The sequence below is a fragment of the Dromiciops gliroides genome, chromosome 2, assembly GCF_019393635.1.
Source record: "Dromiciops gliroides isolate mDroGli1 chromosome 2, mDroGli1.pri, whole genome shotgun sequence".
Lineage (NCBI taxonomy): Eukaryota > Metazoa > Chordata > Mammalia > Microbiotheria > Microbiotheriidae > Dromiciops > Dromiciops gliroides.
Genome location: NC_057862.1, coordinates 227,293,394 through 227,316,105, shown reverse-complemented (window position 1 = coordinate 227,316,105; position 22,712 = coordinate 227,293,394). Strand labels below are relative to the sequence as shown.

The 22,712-nt window shown below is 37.8% G+C and overlaps 1 protein-coding gene across 1 annotated transcript in view; it reads right to left on the bottom strand.

Annotated features, from left to right (window-relative positions):
• The window catches only part of LOC122738616 (60S ribosomal protein L31-like), a 69,342-nt gene extending 49,806 nt beyond the window's left edge, over window positions 1–19,536 (bottom strand). The window contains exon 1 of the mRNA XM_043980607.1: window positions 19,453–19,536. Within this exon, the coding sequence (XP_043836542.1) occupies window positions 19,453–19,536 (84 nt within the window). The remainder of the gene's footprint in view (window positions 1–19,452) is intronic.
• Between the last annotated feature and the right edge of the window lie 3,176 nt (window positions 19,537–22,712).

Below are 22,712 nucleotides of genomic sequence, written 5' to 3'. Positions count from 1 at the left end.
CATAATTTGGGATGACTGAAGATAGCCCTGGATGTAGTGAGAGACCTTGGCCTTTTTAAACTAAGGTCTTTCCCAGGTTTCAGTTTATCTGGAGCTACATTCAGTGATTAAGGCTAGGTAAGAAATGAGGCAAAACAAGGCCTCTGTTACCTAGTCAAAAAAAAAAAATCTGAGAGAGGAAGACTCTTAGGGTTTCTGGCCAGAACAGAAATAATTGCTATTTATATTCACTCTGAGACATCAAAAGCCAAAAAATGAACAAGTAAAATTTGGGCTGGGACCTATTATTGACCAATCAAGTGAGATCCATAGTGATTTGGGTTTGTCATACTCAAATAGATCCATTTGAATCTCAATGGAACTTACCAAAACCTGTTTTTTTCCAGAGTTCTATTTCAAGAAATCCATATATATATATATATATATATATATATATATATATATATACAATATACAAGTACTATATATCCATTTGTGTGTGTTTATCTATCTATCTATCCATAAAAATATATGTATTTGAACATTATTCTGAAGTTGGATTGCCAATGGACTAAGAATTGAGCCCAGAACTAATGAGGAGGAAGAGATTGGACTGGATAGGATTTGGGAAATTACACAGGGCTTTCAACAATCTCAAACAGATCCCTTGGGCAAAAATAGATATTTTTTAACAACAATATTTGCTTAGTAATGCTATAAATCTTAGAACATTACAGTCTCCCAAGAATGAAAGTTGTTGACTCAAAAGACAATCAAGAGACATGTAGTAGGTATAAATAGATGGAAGCATGTATTCGATGATCGGATAATTGTGAGATGTGTCATAAGGAGTTATTTTTTTCTCCACTATCCATCATTTTAATATTTCTTTATCTAACCAAAATCCCCTTTCTTTCTATCTGTATGCCTCAAACCTTATCTGAAAAAGTTTGTGTTAAGATAATGGAATTTGGTAGATGCCCAGGGGTCTGACTTGATTGACTGCTACATCAACAGGAGACCACTCTCAGCCAATCAACTTGAAGAACCTCCCATTTCTGGGAGGAGGACAGGAAGTAGGAAGTGGATGCTGGTGGAGGGGATCTTCCTCTTTTGGTTGGAGACATTGGTGTGGTGGCAGAATTTTATGTGGACTGTTAGGAAAGGAAAGGTTTCTGTCTCTCTCGCTATACTGAATAGATCCAAGCTTTAATAAATCCTTAAAAGCCTAAACTCTTGGTAAATTTATCAGTGATTTTAGTCAGTTTCCCCCAAAACTGGGGGAACAGATTAGAACCCACATTTAGATTTTTAAACAAAACAAGTTGACACAAAAAGGGTGTAGAAAATGGAAAAATCCTTTGTGGTCACAGAGAATGGACCTGGCAATGTGGGCAAATAGTAAAAATTCTGAGAACTATAAAAGCACATACCAAATTATCTGCAGACTTCTTCCCCAGAACCATTTAGGTATTTATGTTCTTTCCATGGGCATTTTTATCTGCTAGGGTGCTAGAGACTCTTTGTCTTATGTTCCCAACATCCCTGATCCATTTGTAGGTTCATGGAGCTATGAAGAGATATCTTTATCTGCAAAGACCCCTGTTTCACACCCCCTTATCATATTGTTTGCTTTCAAGGACTGAACTGTATTTGTACTGTGCAAAATGAAATAAAGAACATCCAGTCGACAAGGGGCAGGTAAGTGGTACAGTGGATACAGCATTGGCCCTGGAGTCAGAAGGACCTGAATTCAAATCTAGTCTTAGACACTAGCTGTGTGACTCTGGAAAAGTCATTTAACCCCAATTGCCTTAAAAAAATTGATACAAAGATTATTTCCCATTCAATTGTTTTATTTCTTGATGCAGTGATTTAGTTTGTGAAAAAAACTTTTTAATTGTGTGTATTTGAAATTATCTGTTTTATTTTTTGGTATTGCTTATGTTTCTTGTGTGTGTGTGTGTGTGTGTGTGTGTGTGTGTGTGTGCCAAGAATGTATATCCTACTCATAGCTATGAAGGCATTTTCTACTAATATTTTTATTCTATTACCTTTAATAATAAGGCAACATAGCCATTTGTGAAATATGTCATAAGATATTGATTTGTCTAATTTCTGCCAGACTGCTTTCTAGTTTTTCTAGCAATTTTTATCAGATAGAGAGTTATTTGCTGTCATTTGTATTTTCTGGTTTATTGAACACTGAATTATATAGTTATATTTTTTCCTGATTCTCCTTTTCTAGTGTGTTCCACCGATCTATTTTATTTTAAAACCAATATTAAGTGCTTTTGGTGGCTACTGCTTTAATATAGTTTGCAGTCTGAAAGTGATACCCCCCTTCAATCCTACTTTTTCCATTATTTCCCCTGATATTTTATATCTTTTATTTCTCAAAATGGGTTTAGTTATTTTTTAAAAATCTAGTTCTGTATCAAAATAACCCTTTGATTTTTATATTGGCATGGCACAGCTATCAGCATTGAGTATTCATCCAGCTATTTCTGTATTTCTTTAAGGACCCCTTCATAATTGAATATAGGGAAGTATTTTAACGATTTTATAGTTTGATCCTCAAATACTTTATATGTTTTGTGATTACTTCACATGAGATTTCCCTTTATATGATTTTTTTTGATTTTGTCATTATTACATAGAAATTGTCGAATATTAAAATATAGCTTTTGTATCTGCCTGTCTCCTACAAACAGAATCAATAAACAGATCAGAAAAATTATAATATCTCCTGTCTTCCCATACCTGTCCTCCTACAAAACATAATAACAGACAAGAGAACTTGGTTAAGAACCAGATAAGAGAATTTAATATCTCCCATGAGACAAAACCAGATCAGAGAGAGACCAAAAAAAATAATATTAATTTAATATTTTGTTGTCCCAAGAAGAAAGAAATAACATGATCATGTGTGGAGTCTTCCCTAAGAGAGAAGCTCAAAATTCCTCTTCTTTCTAAGGGTTTTAAAGTTTTTTGGCTCACAAGTTACAGAATAACTTCATTGGCATGATACAGATCAACCTATTACAAATGTAAATCAATTAAACAATACAAATCAGGGGCCAGCTAGGTGGTGCAGCTTATAGAGCACAGGTCCTGAATTCAGGAGGACCTGAGTTCAAATCCAGCCTCAGACACAACACTTACTATCTGTGTGACCCTGGGCAAGTCACTTAACCCTCATTGTCCTGCCCTCCCCACTAAAACAAAACAAAACAAAACAATACAAATCAGTTGAACAGCTCAGCTTAAAGCAGACGCTATGGATAGATAGGTGGAAACAGGGACAGGTATTATCAGAGACAAGGAGGAAATTTCAAAGGGGCATTTGAGTTTGTTTATTCTCTTGGGGAAAGTAAATAAGGACTGTCTGGTTTCCTTTGAAGTCTGAGCAAAGGGCATCTTGCTCCTATTAATCCAAGGTCTCATAAAATCCATTTGGGTAGTAAGGTACCTCCATCAAATCCAGGTTATGCATATATTCATATTAACAAAATGCTGAATTATATAGTTGTATTTTTTTCCTGATTCTCCTTTGGAGAATGGTTTATTTCATAGCTCTGATGCACTGAAATTATTGTTTTAGTTTTTGTGCTGAATTTCTGGGATTTTTCTTTTTTTAATTTTTTAAAAAAGTTTTGTTTATTTATTCACTCATTTATTTATTTGTTCATTTATTTACTTATTTGTTTATTTTTGGATTTTCTAAGTGAACTATTATGTCAGCACAAATAAGGATAGTTTTATTTCTTGTTTACCTACCTTTACACCCTGTAATTTTGTTCTCTTGATTAAGTTGATTGTTAATACTTCTAGATCTTAGTCAAATAATATTGAAGAGAAGGGACATTACTGCTTTATTTTCGTCTTTATTGGAAAAGCTTCTGGTGTATTTTCATTGCATATAACACTTGATTTTGGCTTTAGATAGATACTTTTATGATAGCAAAAAAGCCCTTGCATCCTTCATTTTTATAAAAGTTCCTTGTGATGCTAAGAATTTGTATATTCCTTAGCAGTCTCATTGAGAAAATGACATATATCTTTTATATATTTTTCACAGTCAGATGATCACTCCATGGGTCCTCTATAGTTTGATAAAGTATCTGCCTGTTGCCTCACTAAAAAAACCAAAAAAACCCAAAACACACACACACACACACACACACACACATACACAAGGGGGGCAGCTAGGTGGTAAAGTGGACAAAGTATGGGCCCTGGATTCAGGAGGACCTGAGTTCAAATCCGACCTCAGACACTTGGCACTTTTGACACTTACTAGCTGTGTGACCCTGGGCAAGTCACTTAACCCTCATTGACCCCCCCCCCAAAAAAAAAGTACCTGCCTGTCTCCTGCTGGAGGAGATAGGTATCTCAGAGAGCCATGCCTCTGTGCCATGCCTTCTCCCCAGGAGAATTCCTTGGACTTCTCTCTTGGTTTCCTTTCTCTAGCACCTAAATAAAATATTATTTTATTCTAATTGGATTTGTGTGCAAGAGGAATTCCTAAAAACCCCTACTCCAAACCCCCACCAATTTCCCCCATAACAGTATGTTTTGTTTATATAGAGATCATTTGTTCTTCAAATATTTCTTTTTGTTTCTCTTCTTCCAGATTGTTTTTTACTTCTATATATTTGTCTTCCCAATCATTTTTTTCCTTTCTTTAGAGAGATTTGTTAACCTATATTCAAAGGTTTTTTAATATTTATATTTATATTCTGACAATTATTTCTGTTACACAAGTTATAAATTCTGCTTTCATGATTCTTATTTCTCTCAAACCATTTGGATTTGTAAGAAAATAATTATTAATAATAGATTTCTTGGGAGGACCCAGAGATTACTTTCTCAATCCTCCCCCTTGCCCTGCACTGCCTTCTCCAGAAAGTCCAGTTCTTCTTGAGAAACATCATCTAATCTCATCTGGGACAAACCCAAGGTAGCAAAAGATTATTTTGTCTAGGTCAGTGAAGGACAGATGGGATTAAACCACACCTGGATGATGGACTTTGCCTTAAGCAACTGATTTCATTCTAGAGTTCATTATAATGTAGACTACCTTCAAGTTATGTCAACCACTGGGCTTAGATGACCTGCCTCTATCAAAAGAGGATAAAAAAGCCTTTGAAAGACACCGTGAATGGTCTTTTGGGGCTTCTATGGCTTCTACAGAATCTTCTGAGCTTCTCTTTGTTCTCTGAGATCACATGGTTTCTGTCTCTCTTGCTAGCTCTCTTAGGTCTCCTTGAGACCAAATGAGACATCATGGGTCTTTTGGAGCTTTTTTCTTGCTCAAGCTAATTGGCATTCTGCAGCTCTACCTCTGTTTCTACTACCACATTATCTGAGACCATGAGAAATTAGGGAGACATGTGGTCAATCCTTTACTAGCATTATATTGATAAATTAATAATATGCTTACCCCAAATTGGTATCTATAGCAATAGTAATTAATTAAAAAAAAGATTCTATGTTCTTTTGGGAATCCACAGGGTCTTCAGTCTCATCAGGTATTGATTCACTTTTCTTTCTTTCTTTCTTTCTTTCTTTCTTTCTTTCTTTCTTTCTTTCTTTCTTTCTTTCTTTCTTTCTTTCTTTCTTTCTTTCTTTCTTTTTTTGTGGGGCAATGGGGGTTAAGTGACTTGCCCAGGGTCACACAGCTAGTAAATGTCAAGTGTCTGAGGTCAGATTTGAACTCAGGTTTTCCGGAATCCAGGGCTGGTACTGTATCCATTGCACCACCTAGCTGCCCCTCTTTTCTTTTCTAATATTTATTCAGATATGTTTGAATTCATTTAGATGTCCTGTAGGAAATCTCCACTTGTTTTAATATCTTTCCTGTTGATTTATCTGCTTGTGCTTAAAGTTTTAAATGAATTTTCTTATTCCTATGATCTTTGGTAATTAATTCTTTTTTCCCCTTATATTCCCCCATTGCTCACATTTCAACTCTCTCCCCTTTTATGATGTATACCCCAAGGGCCAGACCACAAAAGTGCCTCATGTTTCTCTTACACTGGTGAATTAATATTTCATTAGCCTCACTCTGTTCCTGTTGTGACATCAAGGGGTACAAAACTGTTGCTAGATGAATGTCAGTCTCTTTTCATTTAGGCTTGCTGTAGCCCCTCCCACAGGTGTCTCCCCTGCTTCAGCTCACTCTGATCTTTAGCTCTCTCTCTAGCTTCCTTTAAACCTCAACTTAAATCTTACCTTCTACAGGAAGCCTTTCCCAACCCCTGTTAATTCTAGTGCTTTCCTTCGATCAGTTATTTCCTATTTATCCTTCATGTAGCTTGTTTGTATTTAGGTATTTTTTTCTCATCTTCTACTCCCTTAGATTGTAAGCTCCTTGTAGGTATGGACTTTCTTTTGCCTCTTTTTGTATTCCCAGCATTTAGCACAGTGCCTGGCATATAAGCGGTGCTTAAAAGATGATTATTGACTCACGGAATGTCTGAACACTGTTTCCCCAGTCAGAGACTTTCTTTCACTTCTACTTCTTCCACCTGAAGGATGAGTGGGGTAGGTTAGGCAGAGTTGAGTTCTGCTGTTTGTTGCTATCAAATGAGGGCAAGGACAGGCTGTACTGATAGCCTGCCATAGGGAAATTGCTGAATGAATCACAGCACATGCCTATGGACTCCATTGTTTCCCCTTTTCAGAACCTGGGGGCTCATTGGGAGGGGTAACACAGAGTGAATATGTTGGGGACTGGGAATTAGTCATTTCTTCTCTTCATTCATCAGGTTTTTACTTCATTAGACTTTTTGGTGTCTTGGCCTGGAGAGATAACTGTAATTACTTTACCTTTTGTGCAATTACTTTATCTTTAATATTGGGGATTTTGAGAGTTTATAGGTAGCAGAGAAAGTGTTTAATTCTCTATCTTACTGGTAATATGCAGCACACTTCGACTTTAATTTTGATTTGGGTTTCAACTAAACTATAAGCCTTTCAGGGGCTGACATCATGCTTTTTCTCTTTGCAACATAACTCCTTTTATCTCTTTGGTGCCTAGTATAGCATCACACAAATAGTAGATATTCCATAAATACTTATTTGTTGATGATAATGATGCTGATTTCCTCATTGCAGCCTAATCAGGTAGGATATTTCCCCCCAAAAGTCACCTACTAAAGTAATGTGAATACTAGATTCTATAATATGCCAGCTTTTTAGAGCAATCATTGGATATTTAAAGGCTGGTTATTAGGATCTCATATAATTCAGCTCAGAAGCATTTCCAAATTTCATTCATTTGTAATTAACCTTACCATAGTTAAGGAGCTTTAGTAGCTTGACACTAATATAACTAGAAGCATGCATATTACTGGAGATTGGATCCTGGAGAGACTGTCAAGCTATACATGCCATATAGGTTTGAGCATCAAGGAAATCTGGGCTACTTAAGGTTCCTTGGAATATTATATTCAAAGCAACTAGAAAATTTTACTTTGCTCTTAGAAATTGATAGTTATTTTAGCCTTACGTGGTTAATGTTTTGAGGTGTTAAAAGCAAAGGCACTAACCATTCTTTCAACCTGCCAGCAAAATTTGGTGGTATCATAGTACTGTGGCCTGGTGCATTTTTACTAAGTGAAAAGAATTTGTTCTTTTCAGGGTTCACTCTCCCTCATAATTTCCATCTTTTTTCTTAAATATGAATTACTCATTTTGTATGAGACTTTAGAAAACACATACAAAGTGTTTTAGAGCCTTTAAAGTGATATGTGAGTGTTAACTATCATTATTATTACATTAATTATATCATTCATTAAATCATTAGAATTAATCACATTATTATTGTATTTTTATAATAATTATGTTATTGCATTAATTATAATAATACTTGCTATTATTATTATAATGTGCAGTGTGACACTGGACTAGCAAAAGAGAGATGAGTCCCATTTTACTGTGATCAGACTACATTTGGAGTATGGTCATTCTGGAGCAACATATTGTAAAGACGATATTGTTTTATTCTAGGTCAATCAACCAGGAAATTTGACATGTGAAACCATGCTTATTGGAGTAATGATTGAAAGAACTAGGGATGATTAGTTTGGAGAAGGGCAGATTTAAGGACAAAAAAAATCTCTGCTTTCTAATATTTGAAGATCGTCTTGTGGAAAGAGGATGAAATGACTAATGACTAGAAGTTACATGGAGACAGGCTGAATATATAAATACAACCCATTAATGCAAGTGTCTGAAAAAGGAGTAGCAAGGAAATGCATTCTTTCTAATACAAAGTATTAAGTCAGAACCAGGTTGACTGCCTGTCTGGCAATTATAGAGTGGTGACTTCTAAGGTCCCTTCCACTTGGATTCTTTTACAATTATTTACTTCTATGTAAACACTGTATTATATTATATTGTATTCCTTAAATTACTTTAATCTATTTTAAAGATGGCCCTGTTATCACTCTTTTCCTCTCATCCATGATGAAGTCCTCTCATTTGTTACCCCTTTCTTTTTGGGGTTTTGCTTACTAGTTCCTTTTTCCTTCCTACTTTTTTCTATTCATATAATTCTTGCCCTCCCCCACTTTCCCTTTCAAGCAAGTAGATTTCTTCCTCCTCTCTTCCCCTTCAACCAGTCCTGTTCATTAGTTTTTAGATTTATTTTTTAGGCTCCTTTCCAACAAAGATTTCTCTTCCTGCCTTCATTATCCATTCTTTGTTTCTCTCTAGACCTTCATTCTTTGATTTGTGACCCCTATAATTATCTACTTTCTCTTTATTCTTCATGCAATCAAAGCTTCCAAGATATCCATTCTAGGTTCTCTTCTCTATGGAGTTTCTTCAACTGCCGTGTAGAGCTTGCCTTATGGATTTCCCTTCAATGCTAATTACTGTAAATGTTAGAGAAGAAACCATGTCATAGTAGGGCCTCTCCCCCAACATATCCCTAAAAATGCAGCTCACCACTAATTTATATCCTCCTCCAGTTTGCTACCTCTTCCTCCATTTGCTTTAAAATTGCCTCCCTTTGGAAATCAAAGTGATGCCCATCAATTTGGGAATAGCTAAATAAGCTGTGGTATATGATTATAATGGAATATTATTGTGCTAAAATAAATGACAAATAGGATGATTTTAGAAAGGCCTGGAAAAACTTATATGAACTGATATATAGTGAAGTGAGCAGAACCAGAACATTGTGCACAGTGACAGCAATATTGTTTGATGAAGAACTGTGAATGACTTAACTATTCTTAGCAATACAAAGCAATCTCAAAGGATTAATGATGAAACATACTCTCCACTTCCAAAGAAAGAACTGATATTTTTTGAACACAGATTGAAGCATGCTACTTTTCACTTTTTACTTTTTTATTATGTGACTCATAAAAAATTACTAATATGGTCATGTTTTACATAATTACATATGTGTAACCTATATCTGATTGCTTAGGGAGGAAATGAGGAATAGAATTTTGAACTCAAAACTTTAAATAAAAATGTTTATTAAAGTAAAAAAAAATAAAATCTTCTCTCTTGATATATGCTCTCCCATTCCCCCAGGTTCCAGTTGCCCCCAGGAATTCCAATTACCCCTCCCCAAGTTAGGATGAGTATAATTTTCAAGCAACAAATCTCTCAGAAAACCTAGCTCAAAGTCCCCATCTCCCTTTACTACCATCTCTGTTCTCCCATAGTAGCATCCATCAATGGAACCACCTTCTAGCAGCAATGTGAAGCTTCCTTCCTTTTCTATCCTTCCCCCTTCTATTTATTCACTCCTCTATGGACTCTTCTTTTTTGTTTGTTTGTTAATGGTTTGTTTTTGTTTTTGTTTGTTTTTTTCAGGGCAATGGGGATTAAGTGACTTGCCCAGGGTCACACAGCTAGAAAGTGTCAAGTGTCTGAGACCAGATTTGAAGTTGGGTCCTCCTGAATCCAGGGCTGGTGCTTTTTCCACTGTGCCACCTAGTTGCCCCACAGACTCTTCTTATTGAGAGTCAATTTCTCTTTATTGCTATCCCTCAATATGACCTGGGCACGTCACTCACATCAAATGATGTTTCCTTTTCACTGTTCTATGAGGGTTAAGTGACTTGCCCAGGGTCATACAGCCAGTAAGTGTCAAGTGTCTGATGCTGGACTTGAACTCAAGAGTCCTCCTGAATCCAGGGCCGGTGCTGTATCCACTGTGCCTCTTAGGTGCCCCTCTTCTATTATTTCTTGCATTATGGTGTTAAGATTTTTTATGTGGTCATGTTCTTCTAGGAGACCTATGATCTTCTTATCATTGCTACACCTCCTTCTTGTATTAGTGAACATATTTTCTTTTAATGTCTTTCATTTTGATATATTTGCATTCCTGATCTATCATTCTCTTTTGTTTCTTTGGTGAGACTTACCACTGGAGATTCCAGGCTTTCTATTTTGCCCAATATTTTTGCTGCACAGGCCACAAATTATACTCTTATAATTCTCATTTCTCTTTTGAACGACTCAGGAACAGCATGTTATAGTTCTATATTCTCTTCTCATTCCTCTGTCTCATTGTCCTTTTTCCCCCTAGTATTTATTCACAGATGCCTGAACTTGTTTATTATGTCTCGAGGCCATATTTTCTTCCATTGTTAATGACTTCCCCATTGATTTATCTGTTTATGTTTAAGGTCTTTGAGTTTTCTTCTTTTTGAGATCTTTGGTAATTTCATTCTTACACCCCAACCTGCCTTCCCTCTTGATCACTTTCTACTCTCTGCCCTCTGATGACTATTTCCTTAGGGGCTGAATCACAAAGGCTCGGCCTCCTCCCATGCTAGACAATTCAGTTTACCAGCCTGGGTATCTGTCCCAAGTGACTTTTGGGTGGTCAAGACTGGCACCAACTAGAAGCTGGATTCTTTCCCTCAGGCTTAGTCCACACCTAGACTCCTCTCCCCTCATCCCCCAACACTCGGTGTTCTGTCCTGATAGTATCCTGAACTATTCCTTCTGTTCTCAGTTCTCTGTCCCAGCACTGTCATCTCTGAGGGCTGCTGTTCAGATCCTATGGGCTTGTCTGCCTTGACATTGACAGTTAAGAGATTTGAAGAGCTGGTGCTATGAGTTACAGGCTTGTCTGTCGTGGTCCACAGCAGGTTTCTATACATGAAGGACTGTAGCCATGCTGGCTTTTTGTAACAGCCTGACTAAATTTCCACATCCTGGAGCTAGGATTTCCATGGTACTGGAGAGAGGGAAGGGGGACCAGATTGTTGGGTTAGTTTTTGCTGCAAGCTTGCGTGTCAGTTCCTTGGGTCTGATAGTGCCAGTAGTGGGAAGTGAGGAAGAGATGCTGAGTAAGCTCAGGGTAGGCATCAGTTTATTTTTTTAAAATCTTCTTTTGGATTCTAGGTGTCCTATACCATGAAGAAAGCTAAAGTTGCTTTATATTTTGCACATAATTTCTGTTTTTGAGAGGTAGAGATCAGAGTAAATGTCATCCATCTTGCCTCTTGTTATTAACATCACAGGCATTTCTACATATATTATTCAACCTTCAGTTAATAATAATAATAATAAAATAGCAGCAATAATTTATATTTATATAGAGTTTTAAAGTTTTTAAATTCCTTTACAAATATTATTTCAATTTAATCCTCACAACAACCTTGAGAAGGAGGTACTTTTATTATCCACATTTTGCAAATAAGAAAATTAAAGCAAACCGAGGTTAATTGACTTTCCCAGGGTCACATAGCTAATTATGGATTTGAACTCAGGTCTTTCTAACTCTAAGCCTAGCACTCTAGCCACTGTGCTACCAAGTGAGCTTTCCTTCATACCAAACAAAATAAAACAAAAACAACAGGGAAGCAACATAGTTCTCAATGTGTGAGACAGAGTAGCACTTACCCTCTCCAAGGGAAGGGAGATGGGTGCCTTTCTCCCCGGCCTCTTCTTTGGAGACAGGATTAGTTATTACAATTACCCAGTCAGTATTGGCTTCATTTTAGTTTTCTTTTCACTTAAATTATTTTAGTCACTGATTATGTCACTTTTCTGGTTCAACTTGTTCCCTATTCATCAATTTATATACCTTCCTCTGTTTCTCTGAAATCTTTACATTTGTTTTTTACATATTGCCACTGAATTCTGAAAAGCTTTCTCTCTCTCTCTCTCTCTCTCTCTCTCTCTCTCTGTTTCTTTTTAATGAATTAATGTTGGATTAGGATTATTGTTCAAGATGGAGGAAACAGTCTTTTAAACTTACTTTACCTAAATGACAGTCCTAAATCCCCACATTTTATTAAATCATTCTCCCAAAGGTTTTTATTTACTTCCAAATGTCATCTCTAAATTATATATCTCCAAGGTTTCTCATCAGCTACTTTCCCCAAAACTCCATGGTGCCTGTTATGTTGAGCTGTAATAAAAAAAGATGACAGGTTAGTGGTGGGGGCTGTGGAGATTTGGGGGGTTTATTTTCAGCTTGGATTAACTCACCATTGCTTCAGAGAACACCAGGGCAGGTGGGATTGAAGCCCCTTGCACCTGTCACTTTTACAATTGCTCTGTTTATTAGGATACATTTAATAGTCCTGAATGCAATCGTGTATCTCACAGTTGCCAGAAATCTCCATATCCTAATTTTTTTAACATCTTGGATGATGGATTCAGTTCTAGGTTATTTTCCAGTGTTGTCTGGATGGCTGAGGCATCACTGTATCTATGTGACAAGGAAAAACAGGTTCTTGAATCCTAGTTAATTCTGAATAGAACCCCAAATTGTGTCATTTGAATTCCATCCTGTTTGGAAAAAACTGCTTCAAGGCTTCAGAGTTGACTTGGAATAATAATAATGATAATAGGTTTGGGGACTGACCTGTGATTTCTATGGTAAAAGGAAACCATTTCACCAACGCAGGTAGGTATCATTTCCATAGCCTATCATTTTTAAGTTATTTCTTTTCTTTCATTTCTTTCTTTTTTTTTTAGGGGCAATGAGGGTTATGTGACTTGTCCAGGGTCACACAGCTGGTAAGTGTCAGGTGTCTGAGGCCGGATTTGAACTCAGGTCCCCCTGAATCCATGGCCAGTGCTTGATCCACTGCACCACCTAGCTGCCCCCCTAGAAGTTATTTCTAACACTGAGAGGTTAAATAACTTTCTCATGTTCACAAAGATAGTATGTGTCAGAGCCAATATTTGAACTCAAGTTTTTGTGGCTCCAAAGCTCCTCCTCAGCTACTAAGGCATGATGCTTCTCTTAATACAATGATAAGAAGAATGGTAATAATAAATTCATTTGCTGATCAGAGAAAATGGAACTCTTAAATCTGTATTCAGAGGAAATAACCTCTATAGTGGGAACAATTCTGGACTTTGATTAGGAGATTAATTCAAACCATTTCTAGTTATATAGTAACGGTCAAGTCAAATAATTAATCCCTCTGAGGCTCAAGTTTCTCATCTCTAAAAGGGAAACAATGATATTTGTGCTATTTTTTCTCATGTATTAAGTGCCATAGAAATGTGAGCTCTGTTATTCCCTAAAGAAGAGGAATGGTGGGTTGTTGCCATTTACACTTTTGGTGATATCTAATGTTAGCCTGCAGAGATGAGCTGTCAAGTCAAGATAATCAGTCTGTAGGGCCTGGTAACTGATGAGATCAGCCCAAGCACCACAGGTTTCATAACAAAACCTCGGGATGTCCCTTCACTGTGTATATTATTTATTTTACAGATGTTCACTTACAGCCTGGGAAGGTAACAAGTTGTTCAGCTGCTAAATGAATCAAGAATAAAACCTGGCCTAGACTACCCCCAGAAGATAATCTGGCATCTGCTTTGCAACTTGAGGAATTTTGCTACTTTTGCATCCTGGGAATTTATCTGATTTGCTTTGTAGTTGAAGCCCAATCTTGAATTAAACCCATACAAATAACATGATTCTAGGAAGACAGTGAGGTTTAATTGTTTCTCTCTCCCAGGCAACAAAGGACAGTGGTCCACATAGGAAGCTGTGATGGGCTGAACCTCACTCAATAAACAAAGATAGATTTCTCATGAGAGAGGGAGAAAACTTTTTTACGAAGGACTAAAACTACACAGACTTCTGGGAAATTTCCTAGTTCAGTACAAACATGAAAAAAATTTAGCACAGTGGATAGAGCATCGGCCTTGGATTCAGGAGGACCTGAGTTCAAATACTGTCTCAGACACTTGACATTTACTAGCTGTGTGACCTTGGGCAAGTCACTTAACCCTCATTATCCTGCACCCCCCCCAAAAAAATTCAAATGCCATCTATAACTGATGCTATAATGTTAACAATAACCCTAAAGATAGGGTCTCTACAAAGAGGGACAAAAATCAGTCTATCAATCAATCAAAAGACAGTTATTAATATCTTCCTATGTGATAAGCACTGCAGTAGGATAGAATTAAATTACACACCAACATCTATCTTAAGCCTAGGCCTAGCATAAAACAATACTTGGACCTTGACATGAGATGAGGTACTTAGCCTGCTAGAGAGAAAGAAAGAGGAAGGTACCCCTCTGTCAATCAGAAAAGAAGAGCAGAGCCATTTTTTTGTTGTTCTAGGCACCAGAAAAGAAAAGAGAGGTGATAAAAGGAATAGAAGCCCTTTTCATCCAACCTGTGATCTTCCCACTGCTTTTAGTCTCATCAGTTCACATGTAATTACCTCCTTTGTTGTAAGAATTTCTATATTTGATACATAAGTCTTCATGAAAGTTGGAGCCAATGGTGTATATTTTTTATTCCAAGACAAACTTTATGTCGATTGGAGTCATTGGATGTGCTGGCCTACTTTAAGCGACATCAAATTTGAACCAAGATTGCCCAACTCTGTTAGCAGCCCAAAACGGCCTCACTATTCTAGTTGCAACTTGGATTCATGCTACTTTTTTTTGCAATACTGACTGCACTTTCTGAGATTGAATGGAAGAAGAAAAAATATGCCTTCCTGTTTCTCCCTCATTTTATCCCCTTATAAACATACTTTGAAATACTATTGTTAAGAGTAGTTAATCAAGGGAAGCTCCTACTCAGGGTCTTAGTCCAAGATTACTCTATAATCTTTGATCAAATGATTTTTTAAAAAAATTCTATATCTCATAGTCATTGCTTTTAGAAGAGGTTTGGTTCCCACATCAGGTTTCTTATAGCAAAGCTACTTCGGGAGAGATAAACATATATCTCCTAGAATGTGTATCTTGAAAGTGGAATTTTTAGCATTTGGCTTCTGAAAGGCTTCCTTGTTGAAAAATATTGGTGTATTCAGACTTTTTTGTGAAACCTGCAGAATATTATCAACTTCATTTAGTACAATTAGAGCAAATTACCCCTTATGGATGGTCTTTAATTCATGAATTATTCAGTTTCTAACGAGCTTTCTTTAAATTAGTCTGGAGAATAATGCTGTATTCCTTGCACTTGTATCTTTGCCAGTCAATGTAGCAAATCGCTGGTCTTTTACTCTAACCCTAGGCAACTTTAAAATAGTCACAGGAGAAGAGAGAAGAGAAAGAAATATAGCATTATAGTTGGTAAGGATACTGAGGAGTGGGGTTTTCTTGGTTTGAGAAACTTGTTTTCAGATGGCTCTCTGAAAGCTTATTCTACATCCCATGACTAAGCCAAATGTTTCCAACCTTAAAAATAGAGAGCTTCAGCATAGTAACGATAAGCAAAACCTCAATATATTTGACTCAGGGGTGGAGTCTTTTATCACTTCCATATGACTGGACTTCCCAGTTGGTCAGTTAAGATATTCTCTGTGGTCACTTTGAGTTCTAAGTCTGAGATGCTTTGATTGGAGAGGTTTACATGGAAGTGGTGGATCCAGAGTAAGACACTGAGAAACAAAAATAATGATCCAGCGGTATGGAAAGCTTTTGTGGACTCATGAAATGAATGAATGAAAACATTTTTATCAAATGCTTACTGTTTTCCAAGCCAGGAAAAAAAAAACTTAAAAAAAAAAAGAAAGAAAGAAAAAAAGGAAGGAATTTAGGAAGGTCAAATTGAGACAAAAGAATTCATGATGAGATTGGGAGACAGCTAGTAGTCCAGTCTGGCTAGCATATAGAATACATGAAAGTTAATGTAAAGCTGGAAACTAAGGCTAGAATGATTGTGTGTGGGAATCTTAAATGCCAAACTATGGAATTTGAATTTTAGTCTATAGGCAAGTCAAACACTGAAAGGTTGTTCTTTTCTCAAGGCAGCGACAGACTTCATTAAAAAGATTATTTTGTCAGCCATGGATGAGAGCATCAGTATGGCATAATTGATGGAGAGCTGTCCTCAGAATGAAAAAGACTAGCCTCTGCCATTCTGTCTGTGTCACCCTGGAAAAGTCACTTAAACCCTCAGGGCTATAGGCAGCTCTCCAAGACTATAAATTGCAGAGAAAGTGCTTCCCTGCATTGGTAAAAGGAGGGTGATTCCTATACCAATGAAATAATAGGTCCATTCCCTATCTTTATATCTCCCCATGAAGGATGAGAAGGGAAATAATGGAAGCAGGAATACTACTGTATGTTTGCATGTTTCATTAGTGTGTTTTGTTGACAATCCATTTGATTGCTCTATATCCTGAAACAATTAGTGAAGCACAAAAATACTCAGTGCTTAAGTTGAAACAGTCAGTTCCCTTTGGTGTCTTAAAGATAGGGAAGATAACCACATAAGAGAAACCATAGTCATTTGTCATGATTTTAAATGAGATTTTCAGGGGGGAAAATGCTTTGCTCTAATATCAAATATTTTCTTTCCCTATTTGATCCCTAAGAGTAAGTTTTGAGCAGCTCTTTCTTTGTGAATGGAGTTTAATTAGCAGCCTGCAATTTCTGGGTAGAGATCAGAGTTCAATGGAAAGTAACATAGTTTCTGCAATAAGGCACACAGGGCTTCTAACACCTAACTTAAAGAAATCACCTTTCTGTGGTACTTAAGAAGTACTCACTGGACTCATTTGTACACAATTGCATTCTCAGCTAATTGGATCTGTGCTTCTGTGTTTGTCATGTTTTCCCAGGGAGGGTGCTCTTAAAGTGGGATGTGAAATTAAAAATAAATAAAAGTGGAAGGAGGAAATGAAAGAGTACTTTTAAAAGCAATTAATTAAGTTGCTAAAATGTTATTGAGAAACAGTACAGGTAATGTGTTTTAATTGCATGTATTAACAGAGCAGTAAATATTACAGCCACTCCCTTAGCCTTTTGCCTTGGGAGCTGCTAAAGGGAATTCCACAAGTGGTAGTATTAGCCACTTGTTAGAGGTGAGGTCTGTACTGTTTGGACTCTCTTTGTCCTTCCCCCACTCCCCCTATTTAGTCCTGGGCCTCTAAGTCAATTCAACAAGCATTTATTGAATTCTCATAATGGACCTAAACGTATGCTAGGTAAATCACCTGTCTTTAAATATTTAACATTTATATAATACTTAAGCTTTAAACATTTTAAGTTTGATCATCAAAATAATCAACCTGGTGGGATAGATGCTATTATTTATCCCACTTTATAGATAAAGAAACTGAGGCAAAGAACAAGTGATTTGTCCTTGTTGCATAGCTAATGTCTGAGGCAGAAATCAAACTCAGATCTCCTTGAATCCAAGCACATCTATCTTCTTCACCACCCAATTGTTGTTATTTATTTATTCAACAAGCATATTAAGTGCTTATCATGTAATAGGTATTGTGTTAAGTGCTAGGAATACAGAAAACCAAAACAAAACAAAAAACAAAAAAGGCAAATAAACTGTTTCTGCTCCCAAGGACTGTATTTCCTAATAGGAAGAGACAACAGTTAAATATAATGAAATACACTCAAAATATGTACACATATATGAAGATAATGCAAAAGGAGAAGGTATTAGCAGCTAGGGGGACCAGGAAAGGCTTGTTAAATGCCATGGGTGTTAGGACATATCAAGGAATTAAGGGGCTATTAAAGTTTAGCTTGGCCAACTAGATAGTAGGACAGACACAAAGAAGAAGTATAAGGGCATACCTGGGGGAGCACCAGGGGACAGAGATAACTCCAGAAACCTTTCTCATCCCACCCCTCATTCAAGCTTTTCCAACCCCACCCCCAAAAGGAACTTTGCATTGTCAGGTGGTCCATCATCCCATCCATCCTCTATAAAAGCTTTGGCCTCCCTTCCGGTCAGGGAAGAGAATGTTTCTGAGCCATCTTCTCCTCATGAAAGGCAGTCTTTGACTTCCCTCTCAGTCACTTTTTTTAGTACCCCAATAAAAGACCATTTTATTCTAATCAGATTGTGTGCAAAGAGTTGCAATTCTTTACGGAGGAATACCCAAGGACCCTCACCACCTATTTCCCCTGTGATATATTTCTGACACCCAACGTGGGGCACAGGAGCTCCTCTTTCCTCTCACCATGAAACCCCAAGGTAAGAACTCCTTTTATTTATTTTCTCTCTCTCACCTGACTTTATTCCTTGCCAGTACTTGGCTTTTCCATGCGACGGGGCAGCCATGTCTCCATCCCCTGTGAAAAGCTCAGTCTAATGTCTGAACGACATTCGGACCATTGGATTTAGTATTTCCTTAGACAGGATGATATCTGGGAAAAGCTTTAAACAGTCTTACACCCATACAACAGAGAGGAAGTGTCCCAAAGGATTCCCCATTAGGATGTATCCTGAAAAATTGGACCAAATTTGACCTTACAACCTTGAAAAGGAAATGCATTATCTTTTACTGTAATACTGTCTGACCACAATATCAGTTGGAATCCCTCCAAAATTGGCCAGTACACAGGACTCAACTATAATACCATTTTGCAACTGGACTGGTTTTGCAGGCATGAAGGAAAATGTACAGAAATCCCATATATACTGGCCTTCATGGCCTTAAGCCAGAACTCAAAGAGGAAGGTACAAAGCAAGATATGCCTGGCAAAACAGACCCAACCTAAGGAGGCTATTGATAACCCTAAAAAGTCTCCTTCTTCACAGGACCTCATTGATTTATTAGATGACTTCCTCCTGTTAGAAAGCTGCAAGTCCATGCAACTAGCAAATCTTTCTGACATCCATTCCTCAGACTCCATCCCCTCCTGCTCCTCAGCCTAACCTCCTTCCCTCTCCTCCCTTCACTCCCTCTTCCCCACCCACTCCACTATATCCTTCCCTCCCTTAAGTCAATCTCTGTCATACAACTCTATGTCTGAAACTCTGACCTCTTCTCCTCTTTGCCCACCAGGTGAACTCAAAACCGATCTGTGCCCCACCCCCCCACCCCAGCTGAGCTTCTGCCATACTTGGATCAGACTTCAGTATTCTATTTTTTCCATTCAAGAGCTATCTTCACAATTTTTCTCAATCCTACCAATCTAGCTGTGCCCCTGACAGCTGACCCCCTGTCACAATAGGGGCAAACTCCAATATGTTCCCTATTCTCCTCTTTTTTTCCATTCAGCAGCAGCCTCCCATCTACTTTACCTGTTCCCCAGCAGGTGCCCATACCCATTTCCCCAGTCCCCTTTTCCCGTCCCCCACCCGCTTCACCCATGCCCCTACAGGCATCTTCGACCACTCTCTTGCTTCCACTGTGGGTAAGATGATGTTAGAAATGGTGTGCCTGCCTCAGTTGGTAGGATACATTATTTAAGTCCTGGGGGCTTCACTGCCCTTCTCCATCATTCCTTCCTTTTCCTGCTGAGTTAACAGTTAACCAGTAGAGCATGTTTCTCTCAGATAAGAACAAATTACATAATCCAAGCCCTAAAAACTTATTCCCACTCCCCAGAATTTTCTAAAGTTAGAGAACAAAGGATTGTAAAATTTCAGGGTCTGGCTGTCCCATGGGCTGGGGGCAGCAGTGGTGCCACATCTGGGGAGGGGGTGATCTGCATGTTTAGAAGTGTTGTGAAGAACATGAACTGAGATGGGGGAGGAACCTTGAGTTAGATCTAGGATAAAAAGAGGGGGACTTCACTGGAAAAAAGTGTAGTACCCAAAGGGATACTTGCCCATCTTTGCAAGACCAAGAATGAATGGCCTTTCTACTTTGCACCAGACGGGGGGGTCCTGCCTCAGTTTATCTGTTTCTTACAGCTGACGTGAGTACATGCTCCTTTTTCCATGAGTGATTTGGCTCAGATTGAAGAAAAATTGGGATGTTACTCACAGAACTATTTTATTTAAAATATTGGGGTCCCCAGCTGTTTCTAGCTAAATTATTAGGGGGGCAGACTGGGTTTTTCTAAAATATTGCTGCTTATAAATTAATTGCTATTGCACCCATTTAGGCAGTGTTTATTATTTTTTTCAACATTTGTTTTTATAAGATTTCTAGTTTCAAATTTTTCTCCCTCCTTCCCCTCCCTCTGCTCTTCCCCAAGACAGCAAGTAATCTGATATAGGTTATATATGTACAATAACATTAAACATATTTCTGCATCACTTACATTATAAGAGAGGAACCAGAGCAAAAAAGAAAAAAAAACCTCAAAAGAGAAAAACAACAGCACCCAAAACAAAAGAAATAGTATGGTTCAATCTGCATCCATATTCCACAGTTCTTTTTTTTTCTTTTCTGGATTTGGAGAGCCTTTTGCATCATGAGTCCTTTGGAACTATCTTGTACCATTGTATTGCTGAGAAGAATCAAGTCTATCACAGTTGATTAATACATAATATTAATGATACTGTGTATAGTGTTCTGGTTCTGCTCATCTCACTCATCATCAGTTCATGCAAGTCCTTCCATGTTTCTCTGAAATCCACCTGCTCATCATTTCTTAAAGCACAATAGAATTCCATTACATTCATATACCACAACTTATTCAGCCATTCCCCAATTGATGGACAGTCCCTCAATTTCCAATTCCTTGCTACTATAAAAAGAGCAGCTATAAATATTTTCATACATGTGGGAATTTTCCCCTTTTTTATGATCTCTTTGGGAAAAAGACCCAATAGTGGTATTGCTGGGTCCAAGGATATGCACAGCTTTATAGCCCTTTCGGCATAATTCCAAATTGCTTTCTAGAATGGCTGGATGAGTTCACAGCTCCACCAACAATGCATTAGTGTTCCAATTTTTCCACAGCTTCTCCAACATTTATTATTTTCCGTTTTTGTCATTAAGCAGTATTTATTATTAAAGTATATTAAATATTAGTAAAGAATACTGCCTGTGTAGTAGTTAACACAAGCTGAAAACCCTCCAGTACCTTATTGTATCTAAGAGAGCATATGACCTCAAGAAGCCCTACATTACCTACTCTGGCCTAAGAGGAGAACACTTACCAAGTGGAAGAGAAAGAAAATAAGGATCATGCCTGCTCCATAGAGAAAGCCTCAATAATAGCAGTGACCATAACATCTGCTACCAACAGATCTCTGGGTGGCTGAGATCTTGGCAACTGCTTCAGCTGTAGTAACATGGGACACTGGAGTGGGGGATGCTCCTAAAAGGTGAGGCCATCTCCCCCAACTCCTTGTCTCCTGTGCAGCTGTCTGTGTCATTGGAGGTGAGATTGCCTCCAAGAGGTTGGCCGAGTGAAAACTCTGTGTCCAAGTGAAAACCCTGTGTCTGGTCCCCTGTGGATGAGGAATTTGCTGGGCCAAGGGACTGTCCAGTCTCTTGTTATTTGACATCTCTATGGCTGAACCCAGGGTCATGCTGGATGGAGGAGGCAAGTCTACTGATTTCTTTTCTTTTTTTTTTTTTTTTGCAGGCAATGGGGGTTAAGTGACTTACCCAGGGTCACACAGCTAGTAAGTGTCAAGTGTCTGAGGCCGGATTTGAACTCAGGTACTCCTGAATTCAGGGCCGGTGCTTTAACCACTGCGCCATCTAGCTGCCCCCTACTGATTTCTTAATAGACACAGGGGTGACCTCCATCTTAATCTCTCATTGAGGTACCACTGTTCCTTCAAAGCAGTAGGTTGTGGGGAGAGGGGGAAGAACCCTTAAATGTAGGCAGACATTGCCTTTAGTATGTATGCATAAGGATGACAAATTTTATCATCCCCTCCTAGTTTTAACATCCTCACCCTGTCCCTTATTGGGGCAGGATGTCAAGAAAAATTGGGGGGGAGTGGGGGCTACAGCTGCTCATTGAGAAATTCCCAACCTATGGGCTTTTAGTTCACTGCATAGACAGGAAGAAGTAACCTGTTGCTATCTTGCAGTTGTAAGTTTCTTTTTGTGTTTATGTGTCTATGAAGTACCATACTTGTGTGTTGGGACAGAAAGTTGTTGCTTACAAGGTTAATCACTGCAAGACCAAGAGGAAGGCAAGTATGCTGGGTTTTTTAAATTTCCAAAGCGGTTGTGGGGGTTAGAATCAAAATGGAGGATACCACATGTCCTAAAGCCCCTCTTTTTCCACATGGCAGTTTCTGCTATGTGGCTGAGCTCCTACTATCCTCATAGTAGTTTCTGCTATGGGGGAGCAATCTGATAGCATCTAATGCCTATGGATTTAGTATGGTTGAAATCTGTTATTTACTGCCACTTTTAAAATCTTTTGTAGTGGAATAGTTTAAAATTAGCAATTATTTGTAATGTATAAAAGTTGGAAAGAAAAAGATTTTTTTTTAAATCTCTAACCATTGAACCATACTGTCCTAAGAACAGTCTTTGGCTTTGATTTAATTATTTAACTCTGGTAAACAAGCCATGCCCTGTCAACACTAAGGAAAAAAAAAAGATGGCCACACTAACTCAGACTCCTTATCTGATAAGTTTC